We start from the raw sequence: 12,761 nt of genomic DNA on the forward strand, positions 1-12,761 counted from the left end.
CCAAGGTGTACAACTCAGAAAAGTGACCCAAAACAAAAAATAATCAGCTTTCGGTGGAGGGGCAAAGTCTAGTGGTCCTTCTTCACAAATTGGCCAGCGACCTCCGGCCCTAGACGGTCCTTAGCGGGGGGTGGCGGGGGGGAACAAGGCCTCCGGCGGGCTGCAACTACCAACCTCCACGCCAGGCCTGCCCCTGCGGCCGCTCGGAAAACGCGGCGAGTGGAACCCGCACGCGGAAGCGCCGGCCGCACTGAGCATGCCCAGTTGCAGAGCCGACCAGAGGAGTTTTTTTTTTTTTCTTTTCTTTTCTTTCGTTTTTTTTTTTTTTTTTTTTTTTTGGTCTCAAGTAGGAGGCCTACCCCCCCCACCCCCACCCCCAGCCCCCCACCCCCACCCCCGACCTAAGCAGCTACCATGTCTGAGGTCCCCGGCGCGGCGTTGTCCCAGGCGGGTTGGTAAGTGGCAAGTCCCGCCGGCCGCCCGGCCGCGGGCCGGGGCCCCGAGGAGGGTTGGGGTTGGGGGCGGTGGGTACGTGTCGGGGTAGGCGGAGGCCGCCGCCTGCCCCCGGCCTCTCTCCGGGCCCTCCGGGCCGGCTCCGCCCCCGGCGCCACGCGGAGCCCAGCGAGTCCCCCAGCTCCCCTCGGAGCGGCGGCGGCGGCGCGGCCTGGGCCCCGGGCGGCGGGCGGCGGGCCGGGGAGAGGCCGGGGGGCCGCTGGCAGAGCAGGCAGGGCGGCCGGCGGCCCAGGCCCGAGCGGATCCGCCCGATAGGACCTGCCGCGCCGTGCGCGCCGCTCCGGGCGGTGTTGCTGCGGCGGGACGAGGGGAGGCGAGGGCTGGAGAACCGTGTGCGGCGGAGAGGGGCGAGCGCGGCCGGAGCCCGCGGGCCCACGGGCCCGCGGGAAGTTGAGGGTCGACCCAAGCAAAGCCTGTGCGGCTGCCTGGGCCGCCGCTTCTTTTCCGTAATTTTGGAGTAGTGTACCGACCGGTGTGAAGCTGCCCTCCGTGGCATACTCACAACTTCTGAAGCTAAGAATGACCTCATTGTCAACTCGTGTGGGTGCTCCGTAGAACTTTTCTTGAAGCGATGGCAGTGTTCTGATTTTTAAAACACGTTTCACGTCAAGATTTTAACATCTGAGAGCAACAAAAAATTATGCGAAATTAAGCCGTTTCTGAAACTGAGGTCATTGCAGTTGTTAACATTGTTTAATTTAGTAACGCTTTTCCAGGCCTTCATAGGCACAGAGAGGAGGGGTAGGAAGGATGAAAAAGATTTGCCCCTGCTCTCTGGCAGTTCACTATCTTAGGGAAAAGAGCAGAGAGGGAGGCATTCAAAGAACGAACACAAAAACGGAGACAGTGGCAAACTGTACAGAGGGGCAGGCAAATGTGCTATGGAATTGGAGGGGAAGGAGAGCTCACTTCCTAGAGAAGTGGGTTTTGAAAGACGGCGAGGAAAGGGCTTTCTAGGCAGAGCCACTGGAGATGCAACACAGAAGTAGGGAAGCGCTTATTGGTTTGCAGAACTGACACTAGATCCTTGTGGTTCGTGGAAGTAGGACGGTGTCCAGAGAGGCTTAAGACCCGAAAAGTTGGGCCAGATTTAACACCTGTATTTTGAAAAGGGGGCTTCTGGCTGTTCAGGTTAGAAGACTAGCACAGAACTGTTAAAAGTAACTTTACCTATCTAGAAAGTGGTGGAGCTGAAAGGTGAGCACAGGGGGGCTGGTACTTCCCACTGTTAGCGTTGTTCCTACAGTTTTTCCGTGAACACCATTAGCATAACAGACTGTGGAGTTAAAAGCTAACCTTACCCAGTTTTACTTTTGTTCTGGAATTTCTACCTTCAGTTTCTTTACCTCAAAGGATGTATTGAAGAATCTTGGGTCACTCTTCGTTTTATTATTATTATTATTATTATTAAAGTTTCTTTATTCAGAGAGAGAGAAAGCACGCAAGCATGGGAGGGGCAGAGAGAATCCCAAGCAGGCTCCAAGCTGTCCGCACAGGGCTGAATTTAGGACCCAATCTCAGGAATCATGAGCTGAGGTGAAGTTGGATGCTTAATTGCCAGAGCCACTCAGGCGCCTCCTTGGATCACTCTTCTATTTCAGTTTTTTCCCATGCTTCGTTAGATTGAGCCTTAGTTCTTAAACCTAGTGATACAACTTCAGGTACAAACTTGGTCTTTTACTTCTTTCCAACACGACCCCACCTCCTTTAGAAAGGCTAGTCTCATATTTTGGTTCCAAACACATACTAAATTGTTCTTTTTTGGTTTTGGACCCTAAACTCCTTAAGGGTGGGGAACTATAACTGATTTTTCTGTGTATTTTTGGTGCCAGGGAGCCACTACAGTGTAGGTTTTCAGTAAAGTCTCATACAACTGACCTTGGGATGCCCCTGCCAATTAGAATTCAGACCCTGCCAATCAGACTGCTAGCAGGGGTTTCCACCCAATCTTAGAGAGAGTGCCTCCCTTTGTTATAAAGCTAAAGGAGTGTTATATTGTAACATTTGTTACTTTATATCACAAATTATCTGTTTAACATGTTTCTTTTTCCACCAGATTTCTGTTGCTTTTGTAAGGCAGTGACTAATGAAGGCAATAGTAAGCCATGGGTCTAATAAGACTGTTTTTCTAGGAATTTTGGAGTTACATGTAATTCCTAATGGGTCTTGAATGGGTTAGATTTGTGCCAAACAAAAGGATCTCCTAGGCGTTCAGGTGGCCTGTACAGATCTTACATTTAAGTACAGACTTACTATGTTAAAATACAGAATTTCAAATGTTTAGGCAGAGAAGAGTACTAGAAGGAGAATTGATGACCAAAGAGTACCTCTGACCAGTTCATTCCAGTTCTGATATTCTCAGTTTCCTCTAACTCTTGAGATTCTCTGTTATTGTCACTGACAAAACCATTTTTCTTAGTACTTAATCTATTCACTTAATGACTTGTAGGACTTAAAAAGAAATAGATGCTAACCTAAACTATTAAATCCTTTCTATTATCTTCACCTAAAACAATAGGTTAGGGTAATATCTTATGCCAAAAAAGCTTAGGTTTCTAATCTATTATTCCAGTTTGTTATTTTCTGAGTATTTTTCCCCCTCCTAAGTCCTTAATCTTCATTAGAACCCCCACAAAATCAATATTTTAAAATATAACTCCAACAGTAGCCACCCTGGCAGACTTTACAATAATTTTTTTCTTTAGTGATGAGTAGCATAGAAAACATCAGGTTTTGCTGATTTGAACTTTAAAACTTTCAGGGACTTACACAGTATGGTGATTATGTTTAAATAATGCACTAAATAGTACATTGATCTTTTGTGGTACTTAGTTATGTGTGGAATAGACTTCAGTATGAGAGGAGATTTTACTTAATTTGTCTAGATAACAGATTTACTTAATACCTTTTTGGTTTTTCTCCTTGGAGAATCCCTTAAGGGGGATTTGTATATTTCTACTAACCATTTGAATCTTTAAAATTTTTATAGAAATGTCAATCTTTTGAAATTTTTATTTATTTTAAAGTTTATTTATTTTGAGAGAGCGAGCGGGCGTGGGAGAGAGTATCCCAAGTAGGCTCCACAGTGTCAGGAAGGAGCCCATTTTGGGGCTCCAACTCAGGAACCCAGGAGATCATGACCTGAACTGAAATCAAGAGTCAGATGCCCTACTGACTTTCAAAAGGTGCCCCAACCTTTTGAAACTTTAAAAAAATAGAAACATGTTAGAACACATTTAGTTGTGATTGTGTTTTTGAAAAGGTGGAGCCCTGGGTAGCTCAGTCAGTTAAGCCTTTGACTTTGGCTTCAGGTCATGATCTCATGGTCCCTGGGTTTGTGCTGACAGCTCAGAGCCTGGGGCCTGCTTCTGATTTTTGTGTCTCCCTCTCTCTCTGCCCCTCCCCTGCTTGTGCTGTCTCTATCTCTGTCTGTGTCTCTCTCAAAAATAAATAAACATTTAAAAAAATGAACGAAAAAAAAAAGAAAAGGTATTTTCCATAGAATTAGTGGTGGTATAGCTTAATGTCTTCAGGTGCGGATGAAGAAACTGAAGCACCATGGGAATCAAAAATTTCCTCAGTTACAAGTAGCAGAACCAAGAATAGAGCCCAAACGGGCGGAATAAAGATTCAAAACTCATTTCCATCAAGCCATGGTGACCACTTCTAATTTAAATTGTTGATAAAAAAAAATGATACATTTTAAAATAGAAAATTGGATTTAAGCGTTTTGTGGTGTGTAAATTTACTTTCTTCTTTGGGAAAGATAAAGTGCTTATGCTGAGGAATGGTGATTTTGGAAACAAAGAAACCTTTATCTTGCAGTGGCTCACCTAAGGGCTGATTAGGGTTATCTGAAAATCTGGTTAATTGTGTATTTTTCTAAGGCTGAGAATAAGGTCTGAAAAAGTAAGACACTATATTGTATGTCTTTGCCTTACTCAGCAGTTTGGAGTTGAAGACACCATAAGGTAGCATTAGAAATAGTGTGTTTCCATTGGTATTATGAACATAATTTCTGAGAAACTCCAGGTTTCTAACATAACAAGGCTTAACCAGGTTGTGCTCTGGGATTTTTGTTTTTGTGTTTTGGTGAGGAGGGCAGGGTTAGAGGGAAAATAGAAGGATGAACACAAAGGTCTTCTTACCTTGTTCGCCTTGAATTTCACCTTCCCTTTTGGATTCTCTCTCTTTGATGACTGGTGCTACGACCACACTGACCATCCTCTGGCCCAAGTGTATACTCCTCTCCCTTTCTTTCACCTTGAGACACCTAAGAAAGATGATAGCTTATAACAGTCTTTATCAAAATTTAGTGCTGAAGAAGAACAACTTTAATATATATTTAGATGGATATAGTCCATCTACAAGTTCTGTCCATTTGTTATTTAGGAAGCACAGTGGCAGTATGGGTATAAAGTGAATGCTGTCTTGTCTTGAAGGGGGCCTGCCCTATTCCACATGTTGCCTTGAGAATGATATTTCAAAGTGGTACTTCAGGACATTTTGCTGGAATTTGTAATTCCTGACTTTTTTATTTTTTTATTTATTAAAAAAAAATTTTTTTTTCAACGTTTATTTATTTTTGGGACAGAGAGAGACAGAGCATGAACGGGGGAGGGGCAGAGAGAGAGGGAGACACAGAATCGGAAACAGGCTCCAGGCTCTGAGCCATCAGCCCAGAGCCTGACGCGGGGCTCCAACTCACGGACCGCGAGATCGTGACCTGGCTGAAGTCGGACGCCCAACCGACTGCGCCACCCAGGCGCCCCTGTAATTCCTGACTTTTAACCTGGCCACAGAGGGAGAGCTTCTTTTCCCATTCCATCACGTGGAAGCTTCCTTCCAAATACATTAATGGTCATGACCAAGAAAGTCAGATTCCTGTCCTGTAGTCCACCCTGCACCTTTCTTGTATGGTTTCTGTTTTCTGAGAGGCACAACACTTCCTCAGGAGACTGCTGGTCATTGATCCCAGTCTTTAAGTGAAAAGCAACCTGGGGCACCAGGTTCTGCAGTCGGTTCAGCGTCCTACTTCCGCTCAGGTCATGATCTCGTGGCTTGTGGGTCTGAGCCCCATGTCAGGCTCTGTGCTGACAGCTGGAAGCCGGGAGCCTGCCTCAGATTCTGTGTCTCCCTCTCTCTGCCCCTCCCCCGCTCACATCTGTCTCTCTCTCTCTCTCAAAAATAAACATAAAAAAATGAAAGAAAAAAAAAAAAAGAAAAGCAACCTTTGCAGTACCATCAATATAACTATACCTTTATGCACTACACTGTTGGTAATAGACAATGAGTTTATACAAAGAGTATGTGAAATTTTGCTCCCTTATATTCCAACATAATTCTTAGACATAAGTACATTTGTAAAGGATATTAGTAGTTCTTTATAAGGTTGTACATTAAGTGCAGGATATTTTATTATCTAAAATTATATTCTATCATTACCACTTTGATATAAACATACTCTTGGTATACTCTTTTGGAAAGGATAAGAACCATGAACACACTTTTTAGCTGAAACAATAATAGATCATGTTCAAGAACATTAGAAGAAACCAGTTGATTTATATTTTGGTTTCAGGGGACTTATCAGAGACCTCCTATTTTGAAACATTTCCCATTTCTTTAATGAGCATTTGTAACTATCTCTTTGGTGTACCTTGTTTGTGAAATTATAGTTCAACAGTAATAAGCCTTGTTGACCTTCTGCCTCAAAATATGTTACACATTGCCTGGCAGCTTTTGATACTATAAAGTGCTAAAAAAATGACTGGATATTCTGTTAAACTGTGCAAGTTTTCAGGTTTCAAGGTGCTGTTTGCAGTGATTTTTTTTTTTTTTTTTTTTTTTTTTTGGTGAATAACCTATAAATCTAGTTTCAACTGCCTGTAGACTTGACTGCCTCAAGCATAAAGGGGGTATAAAAAGAAACTTGCTACCTCAGCAAGTTGAAAATAATTTTCTCCTCTCACACAGCAGCATTTGCTAAATCAAGTAAAAATTACATAGTAACATTTCAAGAACCATAAAAATATAACTATATCAACTTTTTTGGTTTATGTTTTCTCCTTTTGACAAAAGAAGAATATTGGCATTTTGACTTACCATGTTGCAGTTAAGTCCCAACTATTTAGAAACTGTGATTTTTTTGTAAGATGTAGGCTCTGGAAGTAGCTGAAGAAGACTTTGCCTCCAGATGATCTTTAGAAGAAGTAGACTGCACTCCCAACAATGCAAAAATTTTTGTGTAAAAATTGAGAAACATTTTTATGAGGTCATAGAATGAAAACAAAAGCAGAGAAGAGGGGGCAAGAAATATGTGGTGATAATATAAAATGTTAACAAGGGTGTCAAATCAAGGATACTGAGAGCAGAAAGGAAGCACACTGGTGATATAGAGAAGGAGGAAAGAACCACATCATGCTCCAGGACTGGACAGAGCCTACCTGTACCTTATTACTATAACCCCTATAGGTTTCACACCCTGACTTGATAGGTGTAAGTCTGTGTGCATGCATGAGCAGTTTTTATACTTATTACAGTTTCACAGCCTTTAAAGTGGAGACAGATAGCTACCCTCATCTTAGGATGGTGCTGCTGAAGATATGGTATCTTTACAACAATAAGTAAGTCTCTGCAATAATGCAGAGAAAGATGTAACCCTATATAGTAATGTGTGTACTGAAATACACGTAGTAAATGTTTATGCATCTTGTACACAAGGCACTATTTGTTTTGGTGATGATATACTAGTTGGTCAGAATTTAAACATGTCATATACTGATATTTTGCTTGAGAAGTCTGGGAAGCTTTTCAGAACTAGTGCTGTATAAGCAGGGCATGTTATATACGCCATCTCACATGGTGTCTAGTCTTTGTCTAGGGAAAAAACAAGGCAGATTCACTAACACATTCATTCAACAAATAATTATTAAACATCTTGCTGTGGCAGACTCCTTAGTTCAATCAGATGTAGTCTTAAGGGGAGAAAGCCATTAATTACATATTCAAACATTGCATCTGTAAAGTACACTAGAAATGAAAAGGGACATGGTTCTAGATGAGCTTATAGAAGGGAAATTTGGTGTCTTTGTGGTGGTCAGAGAATGCTTCCCTGAGATCTGGAGGATGAGTGGGAATTAAATAGACTAAGTAAGGGTAAAGCAGCATATGCAGAGTTTATAGGGCAGTAAGGAACATGGTGAGTACAAAGGTCTGTCTGAAGGACCAGGATGAGCGGAGGGCAAGACAGAGGTGGTATAGTGAGGCGGAACTGGGAGACACTTAGGGTCTGGATCATGTAGCTCAGGCCTTGCTTTTATTCTGGAGGCAGTAGAAATCAGTTGGAAAGTTTTATCAAGGGTTGGGACGGTTGAAGTAGGGATGACATCATAGTTAGATGTTGAGAAATGCTTGCATTGAAGAAAATGGCTCGGAGCTTGGCTTGAGTAGAGTGGTAGAATGGTGGTGATGATTGCGATGGAGAACAGAGATTGATTTGATTGGTATTTGAGAGGTAAAATGGACAGAACTTTTAGATGGACTATATCCATCTAAATATATGCATCTATATATGGGAAAGAGAGAGAAGGAGGTGTCAAGGGGTTGATTTCTGGGTTTCTGGCTTGTATACCTAAATTGATTACAGTATGGTTAGATAGGGAGTCTTAGAAAAGGAGTACATTTTTGAGGGGTGGATCATGAATTGAAGTTGGACATTATTTGAGTACGAGGTGCCTTTGAGTCATTTAAAGTAAGATGTCAATTAGATATTAGGAAATACTAATCTTGCACTAGGAAGAAGACTGGATTAGAGATATAAATATGGAGTCATTTGGGTATAGCTGATGACTGAAGTAGTGCATGGATGAGATCATCTAAGGCTGCACTGTCCAGTATGGTAGACATTAGCCACATGTGGTTACTGAATACTTGAAATATGTCTAATCCAAATTTGCGTGTGATGTAAATGTAAAATACACACCAGGTTTGGAAGACTTAGTACCAAAAAAGGATATAAATATCTCTCATTCATTTTTACATTGTTTGCATATTGAAATAATGCCATCACTATATTGTGTTAAAATATATTATTAAATTAATTGCGCATGTTTCTCTTTACTTTTTAAAATGTGACTACCAGAAAACTTAAAATTACGTATGTGGTTTGCATTACATTTCTATTAGATGGCACCTATCAGTGATCTAAAAATCAAACTTTAAATAAGAAGAGGCTAGGTGCAAGCACTGAGGAATTTCAGCATTTAAAATTTTTTTTATGTATTTTTTTATTTTTTTACATTCATTTATTTTTGAGAGACAGAGCATGAGCAGGGGAGGGGCAGAGAGAGAGGGAGACAGAATCCGAAGCAGGCTCCAGGCTCCTAGCTGTCAGCACAGAGCCGGACGCGGGGGCTCAAACCCACAAACCATGAGATCATGACCTGAGCCGAAGACGCTCAACCGAGTAAGCCACTCAGGCACCCGAGAATTTCAGCATTTTAAAGGAGACTTAGCTTTTTAGGAGCTTCAGGGCAGGGGGGGGGGAAGCATTGGAATATGAAATCAGTGACTTTTCTGAAAAGAGAAAATGGATATGTCTTTAAGAGTTCTGTGATAAGATTATTTGCTTAGGTCAGTATTGGATTACTGGATTGGATTATTAGAGACTCAGAGCAGTTTTTAAAAACATTTTTTAAAACTTCAGATATTTGAAGGTCTCTTTTTTTAATCCCCCCCCCAAACCCCCTTAAAACTCCTCTAAATATAAAATGCTTATAAAATTCAGCTGCAACTTTTCAGAAGACAGTTAGTCTATAATGGATATTAAGTGAAGAAAGATATTAAGAAAAAAATTTTTTTATTCTATTAAATTCCTAGGCAGGACCTTGAGAAGTTTGAAAATTAATAAATTTTGAAAAATACAGAATATGAAACATTAAGCATAAATATTGATGGGGTGGGGCGCCTGGGTGGCGCAGTCGGTTAAGCGTCCGACTTCAGCCAGGTCACGATCTCGCGCTCCGTGAGTTCGAGCCCCGCGTCAGGCTCTGGGCTGATGGCTCGGAGCCTGGAGCCTGTTTCCGATTCTGTGTCTCCCTCTCTCTCTGCCCCTCCCCCGTTCATGCTCTGTCTCTCTCTGTCCCAAAAATAAATAAAAAACGTTGAAAAAAAAAATTTAAAAAATATTGATGGGGAAAAAACTTAAATAAATTAAGCCAACAGTTTATAATGGATTTAAGAATTAATTCAGTTTAAGTTTTGTTTTGGAAGAGAAATAGGGATGTATTTAAGCTTAAGTGTCTGGAAAGTTGGTAGATGATCATGATAAAGTTAGTGAAATAATTTTTCCTTTTGCCATTAATATATTCTAATATTGTTAGATCAAAAGAAATAAGTAAATATTTGGTTTTTCCAAATAGTTAAAATAGTTTGATTGATGTCTTATTTTGTAAGCTCCTGTAGGACTAGGATGAAGTCATATCTCTGAGGTGTTCTGGCATTTAGCGGGGTGCAGGGTCCACAGTAGGCATGTACATGCTTGTGGAATGAATGTTAGTACCATTGTAATTTAGTCTCAGTATGTTTCATCATACTGTTTTTGTGTTCTCCAGGAATATGAAACTTTTTCAAGCCTTGTGTAGAGGAGAAAATTGTTACTTGTGAAATGAATGTTGTGAAATTTTAAAAACTAGTTTTATGAAAAAATGTAATTTTTACAGTAATGTAGGAAATAACCTGTTATACAAGCTTTCCCTATTTTTTAAAAATGTTTATTGTTTTAGGGGCGCCGGGCGGCTCAGTCAATTGAACGTCTGACTTCAGCTCATGTCATGATCTCACAGTCCACGGGTTTGAGCCCCGCGTCGGGCTGTCAGTTCAGAGCCTGGACTCTGCTTCGGATTCTGTGTCTCCCTCTCACTGTGCTCCTCCCCCACTCATGCTCTCTCTCTATCAAAAAATGAATAAACCTTAAAAAAATTTTTTAAAAATGTTTATTCTTTTCTTTTGAGAGAGAGAGAGAGCACGTGTGTGTGCAAGCACAGGAGCAGCAGAGGGGCAGAGAGAGAGAATCCCAAGCAGGCTCTGCGCTGTCAGCTCAGAGCCCCCAAGCAGGGCTCAATCCCACAGACCAAGAGATCATGACCTGAGCCGAAATCAAGAGTCTGATGCTTAGTCCACTGAGCCACTAGCACCCCAAAGCTTTCTCTATTTATTGATAAATGCTTCTAACTGAATACAAACATACACACTTACAGATATGTTGATAACATTTCTTGCATGGGACAACCAACTGTTTTGGGAGGGGTTTGAAATGTTCTTTCTCAAACCAATGTTAATAGAAACTATTTTCAGAAGTTTGTTTTTAGTATAAATTTGTCCTAGGTCCTAATTATTTCTTTACACTTTTGATATTTTATGGGATACTACAAATTTTTACTTTTCCTTTTGATGTTTCATAATTGCTTGTTATGTCGGGGTCCCTGGTTAGAAAGGCATTAGGAGAGGAGGTTATCATTCATTCTGTGGCCGTTGATGAGGCAAAGAAGTGGACGCTGGGACACTTCCCAGTTTATTAAGCTGGCATAAGGTTCCAGCCCACTGGGTTTTACGTGAGGACCCTGCCAAGCACAGGTTGCTCTTTTGTTAACTTTCAATATGAACAACAGAAAAGGTCATATATATGTTACTAGTTAGGGGAAGGCCTTCTTCTCAGTGGGCTTCCTCAGTTTACCAAACTCAGAATGGCACATACCATTGACCCTTTTTGCTTGAGCTGAGAGCCTAGGTTGGTATGCAGAGGCTTCTGTTCCTGGGAGTTTGCCATGATCTTTTGTCCAGGCTGCTTGCTGAATCTCTGTGTTTCAGTCTACATTGTAACAGTGAGATTTCTCCAGGATTGTGTTAATTTGACTTCTTTCCTTAGTTATGCTTCTTGGTACCGGTTAGTACCCAGGCTCTGTCAGATTCCTCTTTGGACATTTTGAAGTTCTACAAGATCAGGATGTTGTTTTTCCTTATTTTGGTTGCTGCTGATAAATTTTTTGACCACTTTTTCTGGTTGTGGTTATGTGCTTTGTTTTTACTTTTTTGTTTTCTTTATTGAGTTAATTACACATTTGTCAGAAGTCTTCATAAGCATATGTTAATTAGGTGTTTCATTTCATTAAAAAATGAAACTATTTCATATACATATATTAAAAATATGATTGCTGCAACAATACCATGAAATTGTGTCTGTGTTTTACATCGTTGCTTGTGCAAAATAACGATCCCAAATAACATTAACTTTGTCGGTAGACATATCTAGCTATTCTTTGCTACACAGAGACACCTGCCATTTTACTCAATAAATTTTCTACTAGTTATAAGGAAAAGATTTCTTTTGTAGGGATAATTCCCAATTGAAAGATGTCTTCATATAATTAGATGTAGCTTCTTAACAATGAGAGGTTAACATTCAGATTTTGTTTTGACATCATGAAAAAGTTAGTCCAGTGTAGTGGTGTAAATGTTAATGGGTAGAGTAATAATATTTAAATGATACATGACAGAAATCATAGCATGCTTTCTAGAGTCAGATTGTCTTGAAAGGGCAATAAGGCCTTGAACTTTTTTCCAATTTATACTTATGTGAATAAGCATTTATGTTGATATTATTTTAATTAAAATGTAAAACTGGCCTGAGGTATACCCTTCTTGATATTTACAAAACTGTGCTCTATTAGGTTGAAAGTTAGGCTGATATACAGAGACCCCACATTACAAAGGTCTAAAGAACATAGCCTTTTTTTTTTTCCTCATTCTTTTTTTTCCTCATCACAGAAAAACCCACAGTGTTGGGGAATCTGCTTTGTGCTGTCATTTATGGACCCAAGTTCTTTCCATCTAACTTTAGTTGTCCCCTAACTCCTGCTACTCCAAGTGTGGTCCTAAGACCAGAATCATTAGCATTACCTGATACCTTGTTAGCAGTGTAGAGTCTCAGTCTCTACCACAGACCTACTGAATCAGCATCTGTATTTTAACAGGGTTCTCCTAGTGACTTTTTTTTGTACATTTGAGTTTGAGAAGCACTAGTTAGGTAGGGTACGTATTGTCATTGTTTTCATGCACATAGGGTAGCTGCGACATCAGGGTTTTAGTTAGCAGAAGGGAAAGGACAGCTGAGAGCCATAGAGTGAGTTCCCTGATGGGAAAGGTGGCTCACATCACTTCCTTGGTTTCCAAGAACTTAATCTCGCCTA

The 12,761-nt window shown here is 40.9% G+C and overlaps 1 protein-coding gene across 2 annotated transcripts in view; it reads left to right on the forward strand.

Moving 5' to 3' along the window:
- Positions 1 to 359: 359 nt before the first annotated feature.
- TDRD3 (tudor domain containing 3) overlaps positions 360 to 12,761 on the forward strand; it is a 160,937-nt gene continuing 148,535 nt past the window's right edge. For both annotated transcript variants that reach the window (XM_047080537.1, XM_047080544.1), the window contains exon 1: positions 360 to 455. In XM_047080537.1, coding sequence (XP_046936493.1) covers positions 415 to 455 — 41 coding nt within the window. In that variant the 5' untranslated portion in view covers positions 360 to 414. The remainder of the gene's footprint in view (positions 456 to 12,761) is intronic.

The sequence above is a fragment of the Lynx rufus genome, unplaced genomic scaffold (assembly GCF_022079265.1).
Source record: "Lynx rufus isolate CCGP_SWC_20201006 ecotype Redwood Valley unplaced genomic scaffold, mLynRuf1.p SCAF_1, whole genome shotgun sequence".
Taxonomy (NCBI): Eukaryota; Metazoa; Chordata; class Mammalia; order Carnivora; family Felidae; genus Lynx; species Lynx rufus.